Source organism: Platalea leucorodia (genome assembly GCF_965183815.1).
Source record: "Platalea leucorodia genome assembly, chromosome: 1".
Taxonomy (NCBI): Eukaryota; Metazoa; Chordata; class Aves; order Pelecaniformes; family Threskiornithidae; genus Platalea; species Platalea leucorodia.
The window spans coordinates 51,709,449-51,733,923 of NC_138823.1; the positions used below are offsets into that span (position 1 = coordinate 51,709,449).

The 24,475-nt window shown below is 42.5% G+C and overlaps 1 protein-coding gene across 2 annotated transcripts in view; it reads left to right on the forward strand.

The window, feature by feature from the left end:
- Positions 1-3,292: 3,292 nt before the first annotated feature.
- ANKRD29 (ankyrin repeat domain 29) overlaps positions 3,293-24,475 on the forward strand; it is a gene marked incomplete at both ends in the record, with an annotated part of 28,546 nt that continues 7,363 nt past the window's right edge. For both annotated transcript variants that reach the window (XM_082337806.1, XM_082337807.1), the window contains 6 exons: positions 3,293-3,313; positions 8,626-8,736; positions 10,427-10,525; positions 13,217-13,315; positions 20,252-20,350; positions 23,362-23,460. In XM_082337806.1, coding sequence (XP_082193932.1) covers positions 3,293-3,313; positions 8,626-8,736; positions 10,427-10,525; positions 13,217-13,315; positions 20,252-20,350; positions 23,362-23,460 — 528 coding nt within the window. The remainder of the gene's footprint in view (positions 3,314-8,625; positions 8,737-10,426; positions 10,526-13,216; positions 13,316-20,251; positions 20,351-23,361; positions 23,461-24,475) is intronic.

Below are 24,475 nucleotides of genomic sequence, written 5' to 3' on the forward strand. Positions count from 1 at the left end.
ATGGCAGTCAAATTTAGCAATAGGTTCTTGAGATGGGGGCAGAATCCCATGTCCAAGCTCACTGAAGTTACAAAACAGATACTAACCCCCGTACTCTGCTGAAATATATTTATCCGTTTACATACACAGCAAGCAAACTTACATTCCTCTTCACTGACATTTCTAAACGTGTATTTGCTTGTTGATCGCTATTTTTTATAGCAAATAGAAATGAATGTATCTGTTTGCATAAAAACTTGTAGATGTTTGGATCAAGATCTCCAAATGAATGTTTTGGCTAACCCAAAATTTGTGCCACTTCTTTTCATTCTCCATATATAGCTGTGACTGAACTGTTCTGGCTTAGGTAAGGTTTGTCTGTGACTTACACAGAATAGTTGGATCAGCTTTTACAGGCAATGGTTTCATTTGTTCCAGCAACTCATTTTTAGATACCCTTCAGATTTGTACAAAACAACGTGACTCAGGCTATTTGAAATAATCACTGTGATGAAATATTAGGTAGTAGGAATGCAGCCTGCTGCCCCGCAGATGAATTCTGCCAAACAGGTAGCAAATCCCAACCAGTTCAAATATCTTGCAACCTTAAACATCCTGCCAAGAATCAAGAATAGGGGAGATGTGGGTAGTGTAACCATGGAGCCCTAAAACACGGTATTCCCACTGCTGGTGACAGACACTGAGTTTGCAAGGCCTCAGGACTGAGGTTTGTCAGACTTGCTCTGTTGCCCCCCCCTCAACTTTGTTTTACATGGTTTAGCTCTAACAGCAGTTTTTCTAATTGACCAAGTGTCTACGAGTAATTTGTTTTACTTTTACCTTTGTGTAGTACCACTATGGCTTTACGACTGTAAGATAACGATGCAGCATAGAGAAATGGTGTGACTGAGAAGTGGTGACAGAGGATGCAGGGTACCTGAGCATGGGCATGGGAGGATAAGAGGCGGGACACGAGCTTGGCACTGGTGACCCCACAGCTATAAACAACTCGCCAATAGTCAGGTACAAAAACACAGACCTGGAGCTGGACAAAACTGGATTTAAGGATAACAAAAGGAACTAAAAAATATTATCTAACAAACATAAAAGCCATCAGATGTAGTAGGTTTGGTTGCAATGTGGAGCTGCAGACCACTGAAGAAAGAGCAAGATGTAAAAGCTTGTTGGCAAACGTATAAAACGACTCTATGCAGATCCTAGAGGGAGGAAGAAGCAGCCACCAACATGAATATCATATTCCCTGCAGTGACCAACTCCAGATGCTGACAGCTCACCGTAACATCCCAGACCACCACCCTCAGAATGAAACCACCGACTTTAGGACCCAGCAGAGCAGGGGAAAGGTGAAGATATTATCAGGAAAAGGAGCAAAAACCAGGAGGTGTGTATGAGTTTTAACCGTAGTATTATTAATATTGATTTTTTTTCTGCATAGACTTATTTTTTTCTTTTTCTGCAATAATTATATCTGCTCTAGTAATGATTCTTGGATTACACTACTAAGATTCAGTTATACTAATTATAAATTCTTGGTTTTATATATATATATGAGGTGTGTTTCCTCTTTGCCCATATGCCAGATTTAGAGTGTAACAATAGACAGAGATATACACCAAAAAAGATCGTTTCTAAATGCTTTCTGGCATAAACTTTCAAAGGGTCACCAAAAAAGAACATACCTTATACATGTATTTCTGTAGTCGACAGTTCTGACAAATTATTGCACCTGAATATGAAAACAGTAAAATCACAGGAGCCCACGTGCAACTGTAAATAGCTGCAGTTTCAGATTTTGTGGGCAAATTAAGAAGGGCACTTCAAATTTTGTCCCTTGACATCAAAAATAAATACAGGCCCCAAAAAACATATACTGCGTTAGTCTCCTTTTTGTTGTCATTCATCCAGAGAATTCTTTGTTTTTTCTTTGTCCAAAAATTTAACATTTTGGCTGATGAATGTGAAAAGATTGGCATGTTAGTCACAGTAGATTGAATAAATACAGGGATTTTCCAGGGGTGAGGCAGGGAGTGCGTACAGATTAGTAATATTTTCCTCTATCGGTGGGCAAGCATCACTGTGCGATGGGATCAGAGCAAGGATGACTCTTAACTATGCAATCTACCGAGCTTATTCAGTATTTTTAAGTTTAAGAAAAAATCAGAATGATCTTCCATGTTTGTATGATCTCAGTGATTCAGGTGAGGCTCACACCAGGCCATACATTCTGAGATGAGCTTATGCTATTAGCAGCTTTCATCTGCTTGCCTACAGTTTGTTTTACTGTATGCACAGATGAATATTGCCTCAGGAAAAAAATCTGCAGAAAATCCTCCACTTGCAGATTTGTAGAATAAACTATTTGGATCTCAGTGCAAGTATTTTCTCTCAATGCACACGCGTAATTTTCTCGTGAAGGGGATTTATGTGTGCACATCAAAAGAAGAAAATCCCTAAGGGCTCAGTTTATACCAACAATAGCAAAGAAATTCAGGAATCTCCCACCAGAGCATGCCCTGTTTTGCCTACTCTCTATCACACAGACTTTGAATGAAATTTGCGGCAGCCAGGCAAAACAGGACATGCATTGGCTTTATGGCTGTTCATTTTTAAAGGCTTAAAATTAAGCCCTTAAGAACTTACTGTCTTCCTAACGAGAGCGCATCACCCATGGGAGGTAGTGTTGGTGATAGCTGGATGCGTGCAAGCGAGGGAACGCTCACCTGCACGTGCTTTTGCAGCTGCAGCGTGGGTATACTCACAACGATACCTTTTGACAGTTTTTTCCTGGATCTGAAGGCAAAAGGTTGTGAAATGCAGAAGAGGTGCCATGGGGGTGACATTAGCTCCGCGAGGGGACCCGGGCTGGGGGTGCCTGGGTTTCAGGCCATTTCAGTGCTATTTCTGAGCGGCGGAGGCCCGATCTATAGGTTGGAAGCAGTGGCTGAGCAGTGTGGGTTCCCACCGTGGGGTCTTGCTTTTCGGGATGATGCTGCTGGAGCGGGGGGTGCGGGCGGCTGCAGAGGAGCTGTGCCCACCGATTAGCAACAACAACAACAACAATAATAATAAAAACCATAACACTCCATTCCCTGCAAAAAAACCCCAAACCTTTAAAGGGGAATAATAGCCAGAAACTCATGAGCACAAAGCCACGAGGGAGGGAGGCGCCGGCCCCGCGCCGCGCCCCGCCCCGGCCCCGCGCAGCCCCGGGGCGCGGAGCTGCGCGGATCGGCGCGGGTCGGCGCGGAGCTGCGCGGAGCGGCGCGGAGCAGCGCGGAGGCGGGGCGCTGCGATGTGCAGGATGTCGTTCAAGGTGAGCCCGGCGGCGGGGAGCGGGGCGGGGGGATGCGCGTTTGGCCTCCCGCTTTGTGCTTACCGCGCCCGTGAAATGCTCCGTCATATACTTGGATTGAGGGATTTCTGTATTTATTTATTTTTAGGAAAAACGAAGGTGGTTTAGGGCGGAAGGAAAGAAAACAGAAGCGTCCTTCCCGGGCTATGGGGTGCCCCGGGAGTGCTGCGCTGGCAGCTGATGGAGCGGGTGCTTGCCACAGCTGACATCCCCAAAAGGATGCATGGTTAGCGTTACATAAACTGCAAGCCTCCATGAAGCTTTACGCCAGCTTTAGGGTGGCCGGGCTCAGCACTGTGGATTTTGGTGCAGTCGGGAGCCTCCTCTTCACTTTTCTGATCATCTCTGCTAGCGCTGGTTGTGTAAGAGTTAGGAGGCAGCGTCTATCCGTGCTCTTCGTGTCAGGCTGCGGTGGCCGCTGAAGCCAGGCTGATTCGTTCGTCTTTCCATCTGTGATTCCTGTCACTTTCTGTACTTCTTCTACCCAAAACCATGCAAAAGCGGTAATTTTCAAAAGATCGCCTAAAATATGTTTTTTAATCTGAGGACAGGATTAATAAAATCAATTGGCAAAGAGGGAAGCAAGCAGCAATTTACTGATGCTAGCGGATAATATATATGCTAGATGTACATCTCCGTTATGCACTTTCTGGATGCTGTGCTTGCCCTTCTCTTATTGATCACCAGCTCTGTGCCAGTCCTTTGCCATGTTGCTTGTGTTGCATTGCTTTATTGATGGATTATTCCCCATACTGGCCTCGCACTCCTGTCCATGTGTCTCCCTCCCAGGAGTGCTGTGCTGCGGTGGCATCATGACGGTTCGATGGTGGTGCAGCAGGTGGCTTCCACCTGCAGTTAAAGCCCTGCCATGGCAGGGAGCAGGGTGCCTTTGCTCACAGTGCACTTGGCCGTGAAATCTCTGTGGTCATCCCCTTTTTGGTCCTGCGTTTGTCTCATACCTGCTTTTTTTTCCCTTAGTCTTAGTCTCTTCTGTCCCTCCATTCTGCCTCTGTGAGTCTTTTCCCACCTTCATTTCTTACAGGCATCCACCCTAAAGGATGCTAGCCCCACGTTCCTGGTGGTGCCAGCTGCTTTTTGCCTTCTTCTCCTCCTTTTTTGGCCTCCTTGGTTTTTTACCTTGTCCTTCAAGTCTTATTTTCTGTTCTGTCCCTATCAGCTCCTTTTCTGTGCCCTATTTCTTACTGTCTGTTCCCTCAAGTACTCTCATTCAAGGTAGCTCACTGCCTGCTCCCTCTCCCTCTGGAGAATTGCAGCCCCCGCCTCCCTCTGCTTTCTCTCTCTGTCTTTTTGCTTGGCATTTTCTCTTTCTCTCAGAAGACTGTGTACTTACCTTGGAGTCCCACCATCTCTATTTGCCACTGTCTATTCATGTTTTCCAATTTATTATCCTACTTACACATGAGGTAGTATTTATCTTTCTTTCTCACTGTCTATACACGTGAATATCCTCTCTTCTTCTACCAGCTTTTGCCTGTCTAAACTTACCTTTATATCTTGAATGACCTTTCTTTTTTATCGTGATCCTTCATGCAGGATGTATTGCTATCTAATAAAATCCTCTCTCTTTCCTCCTAAGTCCCACTAACATTTTCCACTGTATCATGCTTGATCCTGATTTCCAGTTCTTCTTAAAACTTTTTACTCAATTCCTCCTTTCCATTGGGACTGGTTTGGAAACTGAGAAAGAAAAGGGAATTTTCTTGTATTTTGACAGTACAAGAAACAAGCCACCGGACTAGTGTTCTCTTTCTCCTCTCTTTTCTTTCACTTTGCCTATTGCCTCTTTTCTTTCATCTTCAAGATCACTGTTTAAGAACGACACCCTTCCTCCCCAGCTGTAACCCCACTGTGACCTGCCTCTTCTCTGCAAACACTAAGTCAAAGGTAGGGCAGGGAGTGGGAGCTGCTAATCACAGCATTTAAATGATACTTTTCCCCTCAATATTCCTAAGATGACACATACAGATACATTATCACATTTTATTTTTTCTGTATTCCTGCACAGAAATGGTCTTGTCAGATTTCTGACATATATTTTCCTCTAGGCCATTTTTGAATAAGTATTTTTGCTTGATGTCAATACAGCATGAATATAATGCCAGCTTTTCACCTTTGGGCTCTCATAAAAGCATATAAACAATTGAAATTAATAACACAGCCAGAGTTTGAAATAATACTTTAGAGATCTTGATGAAGTGGAGGAAATTGTACCCTGAGAGTTGCTGATGCTGGAGCAAATGACAAAATGAAGCATGTCATTTTCACCAAAGCTATTAGCTAATCACTTTTTCAAACATCTATTACGTTCTGTTCCCAGACTGTCAATGCTGAGGGTCAATTGTTTGCTTTAAGGAGGCTTTACATGAAAATTGTATCCAGTTAATCTCTCGAAATTCAACCTTACCTCTCCCTAAGAAGTATCTGATGAGACAGGATTGAGTTCCGAACTGAACAACAGCCGTCAAAGCTTATGTCACATCCTGCAGTTCAAAACCGATTTATTGCTCAAAAATTATTCAATTAATCAGATTATTAATCCCAAACCAGTGTCTTACATTTTGCCTATCAGCGATGTCAGTATTGCTGATATCACCTGAAAATTAAGAGCACAGAGGTATGAATCCTTGGTTTGAAAGCAGAAGAGAAATATTGCCACATGGAACAACTTGAGACTGTCCTTGTAGGGTGCCCAGATCATCTGAATGATTTTGCACATTCCATTCATCTTGGCAAGTAAAATAGCTCTGACTTGTGTTTGCTTTTTTTATCTAATCACTACATGGTTGATGGTCTGAGTGTGCTGTATACTCTACTCGTATACAAGGAATCCCCAGCAACGCGGGGGCACGAGGGGAAGTACAAGTACCGATAGCAGTGGTTCCAAATTGGGTCAAAAGCACCACTGGGAAAAAAACTGATTTTGTGTCCTTGATGCACTGCAGAATTCTTCCATTCCTTGGGTCTGATCCAAAGCATAAGGACAACTTTGCTGGAGAGCTACTGTAGGAATTATAGGGGAAAAAAAGAGGTGGGAATTTATCACTCATAAGGCTGAAGACTTTGGACTTCTGCTTCCAGAGTAGGGTAACACTGGCGACTTAGTTCTCTTCTCTCATGTCAACAGATGAAAGCAGGTAAAGAGTTCCTTAATATTGATTCCGGTTCCTGCCTACCTAATCGATAAAGGCGTTGTTTTATGGTAGGCATAATAAAATGCAGTCACATTGCTACTGTGCCCTCCTCATGAAAACCGGGCTGGATGAAATAAATGTTTCCCTGTATGCATATATTGCCATACCCCAAAGCTTTCTAAAATTTTAAGGGATAGAGTGAGACAATAAAAGGTAAGGAATTTGATTTCCCATTCTGTAAGGTCTAAATATCATTCTTTTGCAACAGCTTGCCACTGAATATCATGATAATAAAGACAATAAGACAATATTCCTAACTACCAGCTCTAGGAATAAGTATCTGCCTAATAAATGAGAGCAAAAAGGGCAACATGGGTCACTGTATGTTTAGGACAATTGTTTGCTTTTACATAAAATTTTAGTGGTTGTAAGGGTAAAGATAGGAAAACACTACTGCATTGCCAGCAAGGAGGGTATAAACTGCTAGCTCTACTTTGATCAACATTATCTACAGATTCACCAGGAGAAATGTATTAACTGTAAAAGGAAGATCAGAATTTAGCCTATTGTGCTTGCTAAATTTTTCAGACTCCTGCCCCTATGTGTACAGAAAATATCAAGTACGAGAAATATCGCCATCAATTTATAAGAATATATTTATATATTCTTATATATTAGATACGGATAGATATAGATATCTAAATGTATATTATTTGTCTTATAATTTATTGGATGGTTGAAACTTCTGTCATCTCAAACAGCTGCCAGTTTTCCAACCTATGAATATTAAAAATGCAACCCATGGAAAGCGCTCAGTGTGATGGATCTGGGATAGATTCACACATGATTGTGTGCATTTTAAGTATCAACCATAACACCATTCAATCTTGATTCTCCACCACATTACACATGCGCGTTGACATTTAGACATGGAGAAGCCTCTATTACATTTCCTGAAGCAGAATGATTGAATTTTATATCCACTCTGCACTCTCTTTGGGTTATCCTGAAGGCAGGATTCATTGGAGAGTAAGGCCCATGGGTATTTTTGACACTGTTTTGGTCTACGATGACTATCAGTGAAACGATGCTTTACTGAACTGTTGGTGGTTTGGGGCATTATTAAAAAATCAGCGGCATGAGCCTGCTGTGGGATACGTACTGTTGCCATCACAGCGTTGTTTCCCCTCTGCACTTCGCTCGTCCCAGTGCTTACCTGTCAGGGGAGCATTTTGGCAGCTGCCTGCATGGATCAGATAAGGAGGTCAGGAGCAAAGTCTGTGTCTTTTTCTGCTGTCCTTGTCTTATGCTGGGCAGTGATAATTTGCTCCTACCCAGGAGAAGTCACACTATGACATTGTTTCTAGGACTAAGAAAGCCTCAAAAGAGTATTATATTACTACCAATTTGTTTAACAGTGGCCTGTGTTATCTAGATTTCAGAGTTTCCTAATTTTGCCTTACATATTGCCTTGCATACCTAGTAAATGAATTCATAAGTCTATAGACAGCAAGATCATAGCCTTTTTTGTCTAGCATCACCCAGGAGGTATCTCATGTGCCCACAGTTACAAGGTGTTAATTCCAGGGAGGAGGCAGACCAAACGGTATGGGAAATGCATGAGCAATACTTTTCCTGTATTGGGACTTCATATGCAGAAAAGAAGGAGACGGCAGAGAGCTAACCTGAGACCTAGGAGGATGTCCTGCAGCAGGACATGTCAGCAGGATGATTCAGCCTCTCTAACTGTGCCCAGCCCCACCACAGAAGCAGACAATACAGGTACCAGTTAGCACGTTGTTTTCTGCGATGTTTCCCTGTGGATCTGGACTAGCATCGTCATCTCTCATTACAGAGCAAGCTAAGAGATGTAGGCTGCCATGGACACAGGGAAGACCTGAAACAACATGAGACAGCACAGAGAGATTGATCTCTTTAATTGCACAAAGAAATTAAATTAGCTTCCCTTCCATGATCTGGTTTTGAAAGAACAGCACACTATGCTGAAACTTGCCTGGCTTTAATGCAGAATTTGCATGTGTGTGTTTGTCCAATGTGTCTTCCAAAGCGTTTAATTTCTGTTTCTTTTGGTTTGTTTTTGTTTTTTTTTTTTTCCACCAGAAAGAAACACCACTCGCCAATGCTGCGTTTTGGGCTGCGAGAAAAGGAAACCTGGCTCTCCTCCAGCTGCTGCTGAACAGTGGGCGAGTAGATGTGGACTGCAAAGACAGCGTATGCACACAATGCACCTACACCCACGGCACTGATTTTACATCGCTTTCCATTGCCCGCTGCGCTGAGCGCGTGACAGGGATCTAACATGAGACATTTGAGAGTCTTATGGCACTTAGGGATGATTTAAAACCTTCTCTTGTCAGGAAGCAAGTTTGAAACTCAAGATAAAATAGCGTGATGATTTACATCAGTGGCAAGGGGTTAGGAATTTGCCAGCACTCAAAAATGTGTCTTACACAGTTATTTGTGGCGCTGACATTAAAAACACAGATCCTAGCACCTCGGGCTTCTCTTTGCAGGAAAATGTCATTGTAGTAATAGATCACAGTGAAGAGTCAACTCTGCTGAGCCCAGGTAGCAATGATTCTGTCAACTAGCAGAGCTCCTCATAATTAGTTTTTTTAAAAAAAATAACCCTGGACCACAGTTTCCATGTAGGCACTGTAGAAGTTTGCATTTGACGTGCAGCCGTTCCCACCCTGTGTAGCATGCAGTGTCCTACACCCAGCTGTTTCGTCAGAAGAACTGCTGGCCTCCTAACTTCTTCCTCCCCCACGCCAGTATCTCCTGGACTTGGCACCAACATGAAGGCACAGTACAATTTCCAAGCAAAGAGGAGCCCAGACACATGACAGAAAGATTTCATGGGGATTTCCTTACTGTAATTGGCATGGGTTGAAATTAGTTTTGAGATTAGAAATGGGTTGAAAACATAGATAATGGGTATGTCTTGCTATTCTGCCTACAACATATGGAGAGATACTTGATTGTACTAAGCTATGGCAAACAGCAGGGGAAAACCAAGGTTGAGAAGTTCCCAGGTTTCTTTCATTTGGTGTTGGGACTGACTTACTGAGAGTCGTGCCCGTGTTGTACTGGGTTAGTGCCACTTCCAGCCTGAAACATGAACCTGCCACAGCTTCTGTCACTTTGAATACCTTCAAAGTGCAAGAGCTTTTCTAAGCCCATTGACTTTAACCTATCTTTTCATTTTCATTTCAATTTTGCCCTTTAGGCAAGTATTTGTCCTGCAGTACTTCTGGAGCTGATGCTATGACTGTCATTCTGACATGTGGTTTCTGCATATTGTCCATACACCACACACATATAACCGAAATCTTATTTGGTTCACTGGAGCAGTGGCCTTATGGGGTACTGAGGGAACCTGAACACATAGTTCTGGTGTGGGAAGTTCTCTCAATTAATGTGAAGAGTCACAGAGTGAGTTTGCTCTTGTCATTTGGATAGGGAATTAGTATTCAGATCACCCGGACCTTACTCCTGACTATGACTCACAATTAAGTGACTCAGCTAACTCACTCAGCTCCTATGTCTAAGGTTATCCTTCTGGAAATTATGCAAAGATCTTTGGGATTCTCTTGTCAACATGCTGTGTTGTTATTCTTGTTGCACTTATTTTGGAACAGTAAGGCAAAGTCATTGCATACATATTTGTTGAAGAGTCAGGCCTTAGCACTGCAGGCAAGTCTGTAATGTTTTTGCTTTAATACCTACTAATCGCTCATTTTCAAAGTATTCTTGATAGTAGGTTTTAAAAAATAGCAAGTTTTTCAATGATCATAAGCTTCCTTCAGCTTTTCAGAAGAGGTGCTGTCTCTTCCAGACAGCCTGATTCGTTGCTGGAGGTGTCTGTTGAAGGTACTGACTTGTTTTTCCTTACTCCCAGCTTGGCACAACAGCTCTGATGGTAGCATCTTACTATGGCCACATAGATTGTGTACGGGAATTGGTGTTGCAAGGAGCAGATATCAATCTGCAGAGAGAGGTAGGAGAAGTTCTGCTTTCCAACAGGGATTGATTAAGTGACCGTTAGTTTATTACAAATAATAAAAGAGTGTTGTCTGTTGCTTTTTGCCAATTGCTTATTTGTCACTTGCTGTGCAGTGCATGCATAAACAGGGTCTGTTCTGAGGATATCAAGGAATCAGATGTCTGGAGTTTATAATAGAAAATGAGATGCCAGAGGTACATTTACAAATAATTCATGAAACATTTCCAGCACATCTGGTTGGTGAGGGGCAGTTACATCTGAGATGTAACCCCCCAGGGTTACACCATTTATGCATCTGCAGTTTTACTTATTGGCACAGTAATTTACAGCTCTCTGGATGGGATAAATGATAAGAAGAAGTCCTGTATCTTTTGATTTGCAGAGTCTGGTCATTAAAATGGAGTGGATGCCATTGCTAGCTCAGGGATTATTTTGACTCAGCATGCTTTGGAATTTCTGCCTCTTAGTCTGAGCCAAGTCATCTCTAACAATCACTCAGCTTAATCACCCGTACCCTTCCCTGCATCCCTGCTTTGCATTGAAGGCATCTCTCGCACTGTGACATGCTTGCTTGTGGAAGGGACAATGTCAGTGGCTGGTTTTGGGAAGGTGCCTTCCCCTCGTACTCTGCGCAAGTGATTGTAAGGAGTACCTGCAGCCACTCTGGTCTGTGTGCTGGCTACACAGAGAGCAGAATTGCTCTGGGACAGCAACAGTTGTAATGGTCCAAAGAGCAGAGCAGTTTAAGCAGGGCATGCAGTAACATGGGATGGCAGCAGGCAGTGCAGGACAGGAGTATGCTCGTCACTTTAACAACACAAGCAAATGTTTCTCACTTTCCTTGGTTACCTGGAACTAGAGCATTAATCTCATGCTGACATCTGCAAGTTAGTCAGTGAATGCCATGTTTGATGATATAAATGTCTTTGCATTTACTGGCCTAAACTTGCTCTAACCATGACTGTCAGTGTCTTTCAGTGGGGTCCTGTTCCAAAAAAACATGTATTTAAACATGTCCTTTCCCTTAGGTAAATATTTTTTGAAAAGCAGCAACAAAAGGAAAAGTCTAGAACAGTTTTATGGAGTTGCTCTTGAGTATCACTCAGGACATACTGATTCAGCAGGCCAACAAAAAGAGAAATGCTGAAATCCTCCAAAATCACTCTGTTGCAGAGAGGATGCAAAACAGATGAAGTTTGAGCCCTAAAGACCAACAGCACTGCTCTGAAACTAAACCCGCATACTCAAATGAGTGCTCTTGTACTCTGAAGTTGTTGTGAAGCTTGGGGAAGTGAGCGCCCCATAACTGTGTCTGGGAGAGGGGGCTCTGAAGTGGTCTCAAGGGGCCATGTGCTATTGTAAAGGCTTTTGGCACTGGAGTGAATTTCACATGTAGGTCCCTTCTCCTGCGCCTTCTACATGGGATGAGAGAGCCCAAAGTCAGGAAAGCCTGCTTGTCTTCTTTTCTTTCTCTCTTTCTTTCTCTTTCTCTCTTTCTTTCTCTTTCTCTCTTTCTCTCTCTCTCTCTCCTCCCCCCCTCCCCCCTTTCTCTTTCTTTCTTTCTTTTTCTTTCTTTCCTTTCTCTTTCTTTTTCTTTCTTTCTCTTTCTTTCTTTTTCTTTCTTTCTTTCTTTTTTCGTTCTTTTTCCTTTCTTTCTTTTTCTTTCTTTCTTTCTTCCTTTCTTTCTTCCTTTCCTTCTTTCTTTCTTTCCTTTTCTTTCCTTCTTTCTTTCTTTCCCTTTCTTTCTTTCTTTCTTTCTTTCTTTTCTTTCTTTCTTTCTTTTTCTTTTCCTTTCTTTCTTTTTCTTTCTTTTTCTTTTCCTTTCTTTCTTTTTCTTTCTTTTTCTTTCTTTTTCTTTCTCTCTCTCCCCCCTCGCCCCCTGCTCTCCCGCTGTCTCTTTCCCTCTTTCCCTCTTTCTTTCTGTCTTTTTCTCCCTTCCTTCCCTTCCTTTTTCCTTCTGTCCAGCCACTACAGTCTTACATATTCATTCTTTGGGTCCTGATTTACTCACATGTTAATGACAGTATTTTATATAAGTAGTATAAAATATGGGGGTTCAGTTCTTCACCGAGGTTAAGGGAAAGCAGGAGTTGCAGGCTGGTTATAGTTGCTTGAAGGCTGCTTGGCTGGATGGGGATCTACTGCTGCAAGAGGCAAGGGTGACTTACGCCAACAGCAGTCACATTTTTTCAGTGGAGAGTCAAGCGTGGTGGAGCTCTGCTGTAGTAAGTAACCATCTCCCTGGTCTTTCCACACCCTGATCCAAATCTATCTATCTCATGCTCCCATTTGTCTCTGGTTGTAGCAGCAGGTGGAATAGGGTTTGGTTTCAAACTGGCTGTTCCTCTGTTGTGCAAGACTCTTCTCACTCTGGGCTTGCTTTCCCTATCTGGTGACTGGGTAGAAGAGAGTGAATCCTAAGAGGTCTATATTAGAAACTCTGTGCAGAAGCCCCATGTCAAACTTGGATTTTACTCAAATGTATGATGTTGGACAGATTTCTCAGTGCAATGGGAAGAAAACTGACCTGAGATACCTGGAGTGTCCTCTGGAGTCCTCAAAATCATCATGTCTTTTCAGCTGATATTCAACTGATTGTGCTCAATACTTTTTAGTTTGAAATGTATATACTTCAGTCAAGTTTGTTATGTGTTTGGGGTTTTTTAATCCATTTTTTCCTTACAGTCAGGTGCAACTTCTCTGTTCTTTGCTGCACAGCAAGGCCACAACGATGTAGTGAAGTTTCTCTTTGAATTTGGAGCCTCCACTGAATTTAAGAATAAAGTAAGATGATGGGTCTATTTTTGCATGCTGATACATTCTGACAATCAAGGCTGTTTTTTCCTATTCACATGAAACGTGACATGGCAGCAGGAAGATGATAGAAGGATTTCCTCACTTGAACATTTTCTGAATAATATGAGTAATGCAACATATTGTGAAAATATTAGCTTGGGACTAGCTTTTACTACCTAGATTTAATGGCATAAATTGATCAAAGATCAGTCCCTTGATAGTGATATCAGTCTTTCCTCTGAAGCCATCCTCCAATACAAGAAGAAAGTGTCTTTTTGTACATGTTAGGTAGGATCCCATTTTAGGTTTCTATGTACTTCACTTGCATAGACTGAAATTTCGTCTACATTGCGCTGTGTCTGCATACCACCATAGGAGACATAAGAGTATAATGGCTCCAGTCCTCCCTAAATTCCCATTTACCCAGCTGTGACAAGAAGATTAAATGCATCTCAGAGCTTCTATTTTTTTGTTCAGGCAGGTCCTTTTTCAAAATCATCTTAGAATAACCAAAAGCACAGATGGCAGAGCCAGGGTCTGGTTCATCACCCCTCATGGTGTGAACAGCATTAAGAACAGAAGTTCATCACTGACAACAGTACATCAACTCAGTTTCTTTGCCCAAAGCAGTACTAGCACCTCTGCTTTCAACAAACAGAACCAAAAGCACCAGATTTTCATTAAATATTCTTGCCCTTGACATGCTGGCCACATTTTGGAGCATTCCCATAATCTGGGGAGGACACTTGCCAGTCACTTACCCTGGGATCCATAGTGATGTGTTTGAAGAAGAAGGAATAGTTCTTTACGCCACAGTAATCAATTTTTCAAGATGCTATAGTCTGTGATTTGAATGACTCCCTCAACCCATACCTGCTTTCCAGAGTCCTTAGAAATATAGGCTTTAAATACTAAGGGAATTGATGGAGCATCAGAGACTCAGCTCCTTATGCTCCAGGGACTAAAAATCCTGAGGTTTTGTGGCCTAAGTCCACACATGCCCATACAGTAGGATTCTGGTACCCCAGGGAGCTATGCTTGTGGTAAGCAACTCTCTGATCACAGCAGTAATCAGTAAATTTGAAAACATGACATTGTGGCTGTTTAACACAACATAGAGTGCAGCTGTGGAACTTGGCAATGTAGGAGGTTGCAATGTTAAATACAACAGCTGGATTTTAATGTGCTGGATAATCTCATGTGGGACAGAGTTATTGGGAGAAGCTGCAGATTAAAATAAGAGTTGCTTCTCAGTCTTTTATTTCAAGGTGTAAGTGAGGATTAGCAAGATTCAGAATGATCATCTTCTCTTGCATTCAGCTGTATACAGTTGGGCAAGTGAACCATCTGGCCTATAAAGGGGCCACAAAGCCATGCTGAAGGATCAAAGGTGTCCCAGGCATAGGAAGAGCCTGGACTACTCATTGCAGTTCAGCATACAATTGGGCACTGTTTTTGCGGAGGGAGGGACAGCAGTGAAGGCAGGAAACTTGTAAAGGAGGGAAGACAGAGGCTGAGTACCTTATTCTGTCTAGAGGCACGGTTACATCTTCACCAAACCTTTGCACAACCTGGGAATTAGGAGTTTGTGAAGAGGCCAAGACTTGGCCCAGAAGGTAAACAGCAGGCTTGAAATTCCTTCATGACAATATATGATCTTTTATGAAACATGCAAAATATATTGACGTGAGTCACTAGGGCAGATAAAAGGGAGTAAAGACCTAAATGATAAGAAAATATTCCTGCATTCAGCCGCTCCTAATGGCTTCCATCTTTGTACTAATGCAGGTTTGGCCTCTACTGTTGCTCACCTTGAAACTTTGCTCCCAGCCCCCATATTCCTGCCTGCCTCTTCTTCTGGATTCAGACCTGATTTGGCCCATGTGCCAGTCCTAATTATCTTTTAAGCTGCAGGTTGCTCTTCCTCTCCAGGCCACAGTTTTCTGCTGCTTCCAGTCAAGCTGGTCAAAAGACAACACCAACTCCCACAAGACATAATATAACAAACTGGTGTGCGATGAGTATGTGAGGTATTTTCCAACAGCATCAAATGTGCCTGTCCAAGCACTCCCTCCTTCTCATCACCTCTGCAAGAGGTGTATTAGTCAGTTCAGCACTCACAGTATGACACAAGCTATAGTGCCTGAAAAGGCTCTTAAAAGCTGAACAAAGGATAGCTGAGTTAAGATTAATTTGTGCAAGATTAAAGTGACACTGGTTTAAAAAGTTGAGATTAGCTATCATGTCCATGCCCTCTTTGCTGAAAGGGTCTGCTCTCTCTGAACAGTAATATGAGGGCTTTGCTAGATTCATCATTAATGCTGGGACCTATCCTGGAAATTGCCGTGTTCATTCTTTCACTCATTCCTGGCTTGGGGACTGCAGCTCTTCTTCTGAAACAAGGATCTAGACACAGGAATGCTTACAGCTTCCAGGCTGGGCTTTGGTAACCCACCGAATTTTCAGACTGAGGCTGGGTGGGAAACTAACTTGTACTTTGTGCGGCAGTGTGTACCTGAGCAGGAGGCACCACTGAGAACATACTGCATTGACAGTATGCATCTTCCATTGGCCTTCTAGTGTGTTTTTGTATCAGTTCAATTTTCTGATTCAATAATGCGGTTTTCGTAGCTTGGAATTATTCCATCAAACCATCGTTCTGTTAACAGGCAACTAAGATAATAGGCTCCTCCATCCCCCCCAAACCCCAGAAACAATATACTTGACAAAATATGCCTTTTCAGGTCAGAGATAAGGCATTTTTTGATTAGGGCACTCAGCTGGGAGGAGCAGTGCTGGAAAAGATATGGCTGATCCTAGCTGCTTTTAAAGGACACTGCAAATTTAATCAATTTACAAAGAACTTTCTATTATAAATGAAGACGTGGAATCGAAATAAGAAAACAAATTGAATGTATCCTAGGAAACAGAGACTTTAAAGCAAGGAAATGCAAAGCCCAACATCTTATTTTCCATGCACCTCTCTGTAAATTGTAATTACTACATTTGTTACTCATATATGAAGAGTGATGGAGATCTATCTCAATATAGGCATTCAATTCTTGTTACCCCTTGTATCCTTAGAGTTGATATTCACTATGGCAGGCAAAACAAACATGTTCTAAAACAGTGTAATAAAGTAATTAGCAATAATTGCTGATGTTGTAAAGAGAATAAATAGTACTGTTGAAGGTTATTATATATATATTATAAAATACATATTATTCCATAATATTATTCTACATCATTGTCCCAGTCTGACATCGCTAGAAGTATGCATCATAAATTGAAACATGGTCTCTTTTCTTACTCTGAGACATGTTATAAGCATGTGGGTTCTTAAATGGGTTTGCGCGGTGGCATGTTTTCTGAGCAATGCTGCAGGTCGAACAGTATGTCAGAGGCTATTTTGCAGCAGGTAGTGATTGCAGAAGATCAGTTCCCCTCCCTTGTAGCATATTTCAGAGATGATAAAACACCATATCATTCTAAGCTACTTTCAGGTGATGATGACAGAGGTGAAGGAAGAGGTAGGCAAATAGAGAAGTCTACAGCAGATCGCGTGGTCTTATCAGGTGCTGCTCTTCCCAGTGCTTACCTGGGAGATTGGCAGCTGCTGTATGTGCCGCCAGTAGGGAGGACAGACTGTGGGGATAAGAAAAAAAGGTTTCAGAGGAAGAACTGCAGAGGTAGCTGAGAGAACTGGCTCCCATCTGCATTCTTGGTGTGCTGCAAGGGTTTGCAGTGAAGGATTAATAGAAGCTGCATTGTGTCAGGAAAACAGGATATGAGCAAGAAATAAACCCAAGGCGATGTGCCTTCTCCCAGCGCACCACCGGCCTCCCGTCTGCTGGGGAAGGGCGATTGCCCTCGAAGCGCCTCTGTGGTTGCTCACGTGTCCCTGCTCCCACTTGCTGCCCTGCTCAGAGTTTCCGAGAGGCTTGCCAGTACCAAAGATGCTGCTTCAGCTTTTTACTCATCTCAGCTGAAGCCAAAAAGGAAAGAAAAGGGAGAATCACATGGCTGAAAGGGATTTTAAAACACTGTCATTTACTTCTTTTTTTTTTTTTTTTTTTTTATAACTCATCTGCCTTCCCAATAACCTGTAAAACATTGGGGTCTCCAGCTAGAACTTGCTGGAGGAAAGGCCCTTGTGCTGGCAAAAAGGGAAGAAAGTGTAAGAAAAGCAAGACAGAAGCTCAATAGGGATGGGAGGGGGCTGAGTTTTTCTCCTCCTAAGAAACCATGGACCTTCACACTGTTTGACGATTCCTCAGTTTAACTGAGTGCTGTCTTACCACATGGTCTTTTCAGTGAAAAAGATTTGTGGTCCCAACTTCCCTTTTCTTACAGCAAGACCTCTCTCTTTATCAGATCATTCAAATGAATCTCAGTCTCTTCTCTTGAATGTATTCAACTTCATAGGAGGCACAGTAGAACAGGTCTTAGAGCCCAGTTGTCTTCCTGATCAAGGACCTAACCTTTGAGCCAAGGAGTTGTTACCCAATTCTCTCTGGCCCAATAAATATTTGATTCAAGCTGGGCAGCTAGAACTGGGAGCTACCAGATGCTTTTTTCTGAGTCCTCGACTCTGATCAGGGTGAACTAGGAAACTTGATCACTCTAGTCTGAAAGATCTAAATGGTATATTTTGGAAATGTGTTATTCTTTCAGAAAATGTATCTGTCTAAAACTGTTCACTGGATTCAACCAAACACTTGGTCAGGATCCCCATTTTGAGACACTTAGACCTATCCTGCGAGAAGTGACTCCCTTCTTAAACCTCAAGCTGTGACATCTGCCAAGGTGGGATCACACAGTTGGACTCCAAGCGCTGGGCTTCAGCTCTGCTGTGCTAACTGTGGTTAGCTTTGCAGGCCTGTGTTTTATTTGGGACCTGTCATATGGTTCCCTCCAGAAATTATGTTAATAACCAAACAATCTTCTTAAAATAACAGGAGTGTGTTGAGAACCCAAGAATTTTAGAAAACAAAAAACAGACCATAAAGCAAAAAACAAACTATACCCATATGCAGCTAACTGAGCATGTCTATTTACCCTCCATACAGGGAACCTCAATATTTTTAAGCTTCCTTCCCTGCCTCTCCACAGAAGACCTCCAATCTGGATAGCACAGTTTCTCTTAACTCACTAACGTTTCTCTTTCCGTTTCCTTCAGGGAAAGAGTCTTTAAAAATGCCTGGTTTTTGTTTGTAGCCCTTTGATCTGGTAACTCACTACTCAAGCGAAGTGGCTTTCAGCTGGTTGGAGACAGGAAACAGGTTTCATGAAGCTATTAGCTTTTGCCATTGTCTTTTAAGTTCGTATAAGGTGTTTTTTAGTCCAGGAACCATTGTGATTGCTTTTGTGTTTTGTTCCAGCAGTTCCTATTAAATTAGGGTAGTTTAATTTGTCAGGGAAGTCAAATGACTCATTGTAGCTATAAAGTAACTTAACTCCACTGACCTGATTACACACTGTATTTACTCAAATAATCCAGAATTAATATGCAATTCTTAGATTGTCACGTAACAGCTTCACATCTGTGACTTTGCTGACACTCAAGCCTTGTTTGCTTTTCAGTGCCATAGGGAGGAAGGGTGAATATGAGGTTTTGAGAGTAGCTATAGACTGTCCCTGTGGGTTAGTTCAGTCATGTCAGAGCTTGAGTTTTCATGAGGTTATTATGGGCATGAAATAGCACCACAGAGTAATAAATTTGATTGGCACTTCCCATTATAAAAGATCCATTTGGCCATTCAAGCTGTGACTTCTCTTGTGGATATCTGTCTGTGTGGAAAATTTCAGACAAACCTTTGGAGCTGTTTCAGAGAACAAGGCTGAGGGAAAACACAATCTTTTGCCCACATTAATAACAGCTCTAGAAACCATTTATCTGAAATACTTTAGATAGCTTATCTTGTGGAGGAGGGACTTGAGACTTGGAGAAGGCAGGGAAGGAGACAGAAGACCTCTGGTGTGGATGACTTGGGGTGTGTGTCATCCTGGCACGATGGCATGGTGCCATCCCAGGCAGAAGAACTTCCTTTCCATATCAGTGTTAGAAATAATGGTAATTTTTGAGTGGGGCACGGTGCACTTATCGCAAGACCCACATTTGCTATATCAGTTGTTTCAGCTGGCTTGGAGTCAATTGCCAATGACACTGAGGTGTTTCCCTTCTCAGAGGCTCCCAAGGGAGTGCCTCTACAAGCAGTATTTGTGCCTAGGTCTCCCTTTAGTGGTGACGTGCAGCATGTGCCTAGGTCTCCCTTTAGTGGTGACGTGCAGCAACTATAACTGCCTGGGATTGATCCTACCTGCAGGGATCACTTCTTCAGCAGAAGTAATGGGGCTTTCACTGATGGTCATGGGTTTGGTCTGATTCACACTTCCACAGTTAGCTAGCATGCTTTGAAATGCATCCTTCCTACTCTTCTTCAGGCCAACAATTAACAGGTGAGAGGCAGGACATGACAAGGCATGAGGTTCTGGCCAAGGAGTAGATGATCAGTAGGCTTTGGAGCAGGGGAAAGGTGTGCTGTCCTTCAATACGTGGAAGACCTTGGCAGGGGTGGGGGATTTGGCTGTAAAGGGAAGAGACATGGAGGAGCTTGGAGTTGTGAAGGGAACAAAGCTTCTAGTGGGAAGGCAGAAGACGAGGAACAAAAAGCAGAATTTTCTAGTTCCTGCCCCCCACTAAAAAAACCTCAGGAGAAAAATGTTTATAGTGACAGAGCCAAGTTTAAAGATTTATGTGGCAAGACTTGGTACTAAAATTATGAAAGATTCAGTAGCTAGTCACTACAGAACTGCTGTGAGCCAAATTTTGAAAAGCCTTAAAATTTGCTTTTTTTTAATGGTGATGTTCAGTCCAGCACCTGCCTTCTCACCTGACTGTACCCATTCTTTGCTTTTTCACAGGATGGAGGTACGGCTCTTCTAGCTGCTTGTCAGTATGGGCATGCAAAAGTAGTGGAAACTCTGTTGAAGCACGGTGCCAACATTCATGATCAACTTTATGTGAGTTATCTGACACAGATAATATTGACAACACTGGTGGTGGAACAAATGTGCTGTTGGTTGGACAACGGCAGATACTCTGGCTCCAGCACAGAGAAGCATTTGCCAAACATTGCGGTTTTATAGTGCTTTACTCCTCTAAGATGTGAATTTTGTTAACTGTCTGCTTTTCATGATCCTGGGAGAAGTAGCACAAAATCAGAAAAGATGTTTTGGCTGCCTTTTGGTTCGTTATCTGTATGAAGGATATGTACCGAATTCAGATCAGATTTGTGCTATCCATTAACCTTGAACAAAAGACCATGTCGTGTTCTACCATGATTTGCATTGCAGACAGAAGAGTGAATAGCTATAAAGCCCCTGAGGTACTAGAGAATCAGTTCGCCAGTTTTCTGCCAGAAAGAGTAGTAAAAGTCAAAATCTTTAAATCTTCAAATATCTTTAAAATATTTTTTTTTAAATACCAGTTAAAATTATGTTATTTGGTATTTGTGCATCTCTAGTTTGTCAGTGTTTTGGGCAAAGAATGGTTAAAATGGCTGAACTGATGTCGTTTAGTTGACTTTCCAGAAAGCTGGATTGAGCCAATGAAGCACTGGATTTAATTTACTCCAACAGAGACACAAATAAGTTGAGCTTTTCAGCATTCAACAGAAACGAGTGGCAGATTTTCCCTCCACTTCCCACCACTCTTTCGTACCCGAGGGCACTCCAGACTGACAAAGAGGAAGTTGTTCCCCAGGGATATACGAGTTTTTTCAGCCATTTCCACGAGCTTTGGATCTGCAGGGTGCTGTTGCACTCTCAGCTCCCACAAGCGTGCATGGGAGCCGAGGGCTGGTGACTGCAGAAGCCACCAGCGCACTGGGGGCTATGCGCTGGTCACACAGAGGGTTCCCGCTTCTGTGCTGCCCTCACCCCGTATTTGTAAAGAAGGGTGTTCCACCCTCACTGCTGTGCAAATAGCAATTGCCTTTCCTATCTGAGGGCAGTGATTCATACCTCTGCATGGTAATCCCAGGGGTTACCACTCAGTTTAAAAATAGCCATGCTGCCACACCTGCAGACACTTACCTAGAAGTGAAGGCAGTAAAATAACTTCCTTGTTGTCTCTCCTAGGAATGAGCAATATTTGCAATTGGATTTAGAGACGTATTTTTATTGCTCACAGTCATTGGGCAAAACCAGTGAGAAACAGCTGCTTAATAAAATAAGAACACAATCTCTTGAAAATGAGCATTAGCCTGGCTCCTTTTGTGGGACATCGCCAAGCTGCTTTTGCAAAGTGGTATCTGGCTGGCAGTTTCACTGGCAGGTGGCCAAAGGAGCAGGATTTCAAGCATGCATTTGTGTAGTCCTCCCCAAACCATCAAGGTAGATGTTTTAATCTTAAATTGACTCACGTGAGGGGTAGAGGAGAAGACAAGAGAATACCCAACCAAACAGTATTTCTTGCAGAAATATCTTATAGCCTCAAAACAGCTTTCTCATTACAGCATCAATTCAAATCAAGTACAAAAACCTAACAATCCAATTTTTACAATGGCTGGATGATAGGGAACCCAAGGTTCTCCATCTTGACTGATGCTATAATAAAGAGCTCTTTTACTATTACACAACCTTGTTTACTTTCTAAATGGAAGTGTTCTCACTACCCCTGTCTCTGGAGGCAGCCTGCAAAGGACCTGATACCATCACCCTATTTCAAGTACTCGCATGGCAACCAGAGAAAACAGCCCCTCAGAAGGCCCAGGGGTATGCATTTGTAGTGCCAGCAGACACCTCTCTTGTTTACCAGGACATTTGTCTTGAAATCAAGGTCAAACATTCTAAATTCAGTCCCTAGGGCACTATATTCAGCTCATGCTTCACTAAGTCTATGCTGAGTTTTGCAGAAAGAGGAGTAGCGAAGCAGTATCTCTCAACAGACAACAGCATTCGGTCCCAACATAGTGGTATGCCAACAAGGTCAACAACAGGCTTCCACTAAAATGCCCTGTATTTTGTAATAAACATATGCATAAATTGGTTGGAAGATGTGTACTTGCACATCTGAGATGCAGTGAAGGGGTTCATACATGTCTCTATTTAAGCTAAAAGAGGCTCACCGCCTGGGAAAACTTGCCGTAGCATGCTCTCTGCTGAGCCCTGTGGATATAGGATGGGTAAACACCTGTCCCACCCTCAGTGCAGGTTTCCGCTTCCAGTCGGTTGGATGGATTCTAATGCTATTTGAATTTTTTCACAAAAAAACTTAATGAAATATGACTTTAAAATCTGTTTCCTAAGGAAAAAGCTTCTGTGAAGCCAAATGCTGAGAACATCTGCACATGAAAGACATGTTGAGGAAAAAAAATCCCCTATTTGTTCATTTCTTTCTCATGCCTTTTGCAGGAAAATGCTGGTTTCTGATAGGGCTATGAGATACTCTGTCTTGCATGTGCTACTTTTACATTATTATATTACGGATGAAGTCTCTTCTACAAGATGTGCCAGAGCAGCGGCATGGTAGTTGCTGGGGTGGCACAGCAGTGTGGCACAGTACTTACTCCTTCAGCCTAAAGGGCAGACTTCAATGCTGGAGTCTCCAGTTCTGCAAACTACTTGAACATGTTTTCACCATGTGTGTTTATGTAGCAGAACACTTCTGCATGAACATATAAAAGCCAGATGAACCGAAATAAATATATTTTGCTATATAGGAATGGATTTCTTGTTGTGGAGATCAATGCTTTGATGAACTAGACTCTTAGTATTCCAGACCCGGGATTTAATGCTTAGTTTGGTATATGATGGGAGCCAGTACTTGTGCATGCTGAATGAAAATGTTACCACAGTTTGTTATGGACTAGACTTTGGATTTTGGTAATTATTTCTTGAGCTTGGCTATATATGTGCTGTTACATTGCATAATGGCTTAAGAAGGAGAACTTGGTTAATTTTGATTTGGTTTTGTATGGAAACAATGGCATCATTTCAACGCAGTGTAAGCTGGATATGTTTGTTCTTAGGATGGAGCTTCCGCAATTTTCCTGGCAGCACAAGGAGGCTATCTGGATGTCATCCGATTGCTGCTTTCTTCAGGAGCAAAGGTTAACCAGCCACGGCAGGTAAGCTCAACACTTCAGGGAAGAGCTGGGGTCCGATTACTAAATTTTACAGTTATGAAAAATTAACACTGGATTAGAGAGATTTCCTAGGTGTTAAACTGAGGGATACGTAAGCATACATGATGTACAGAGACATATATAAAAGCTCACTTGTTTTCCAAAAAAGGTTTTCTTAATTGCTCAGCTGTTTCTCGACTCTAAAACCAGTGCTTAAACAGCACATTTAGATGCTGCTTTGAATAGCCAGATGTGGGAGTTGCACAGGTAGCTTTATTCCCAGAACCTAGAAATACCTGGTGAGAGACAGGGCTTCCCAGGAGTCTTTGCCTGCTTTGAGCCTGCCTCCCCTGGGTCTTTACTGCACATTTTAAATTGATGGGATAAGGTCTTGTCCTTGCCATCAGTTATGTATGGCTGCCAGGTGGCTGTGATCACTGACCTCAGCAAGTAAAAAATCAGCAGGCAGGAGCAAATGAATGTGAAAACTCTAATAACAGTGGACAACGTGGCATGTGACGAGCTTTGCCAGGTATTTTCAGTATTTCCTTTCATCTACACCAAAAAGCCTGACAAATCATAGCCTGGCAGCAGAGATTGATCTATATGACTTCTGCTGCATCTGTAGGTCTGCATAGCCTCCCTGCTACTCCTGTAGTGTAAGGAAACTGGATTAGCATTTTATGTGCCCAAACTGAAGTAATTTTCCTGCTGTCTCTTCCCCCACCTCTCCAGCACCAGAGCTGTGCTGGCAGCTACTGTCTGGACTGATGCTTTAGTTGCTCCTAGGCTGCCTCTACACTGTCTCCCAACATCAAGGTTAAGAAATGTTGTTAAAAGCTATTAAGTAATGCAGTCTAAAAGTTCAATGTAGAAGGATAGACCACGGTATGCATTAATGCCTTTTGAGTCCGTCAAAATAAAGTTGGGGAGCATTAGATTTAGCTTCACCATGTTGCCATAAAAACTGCATTCTGCTAACCATAATTATAATGCCCCAGCTAATTCTTTCTGACAA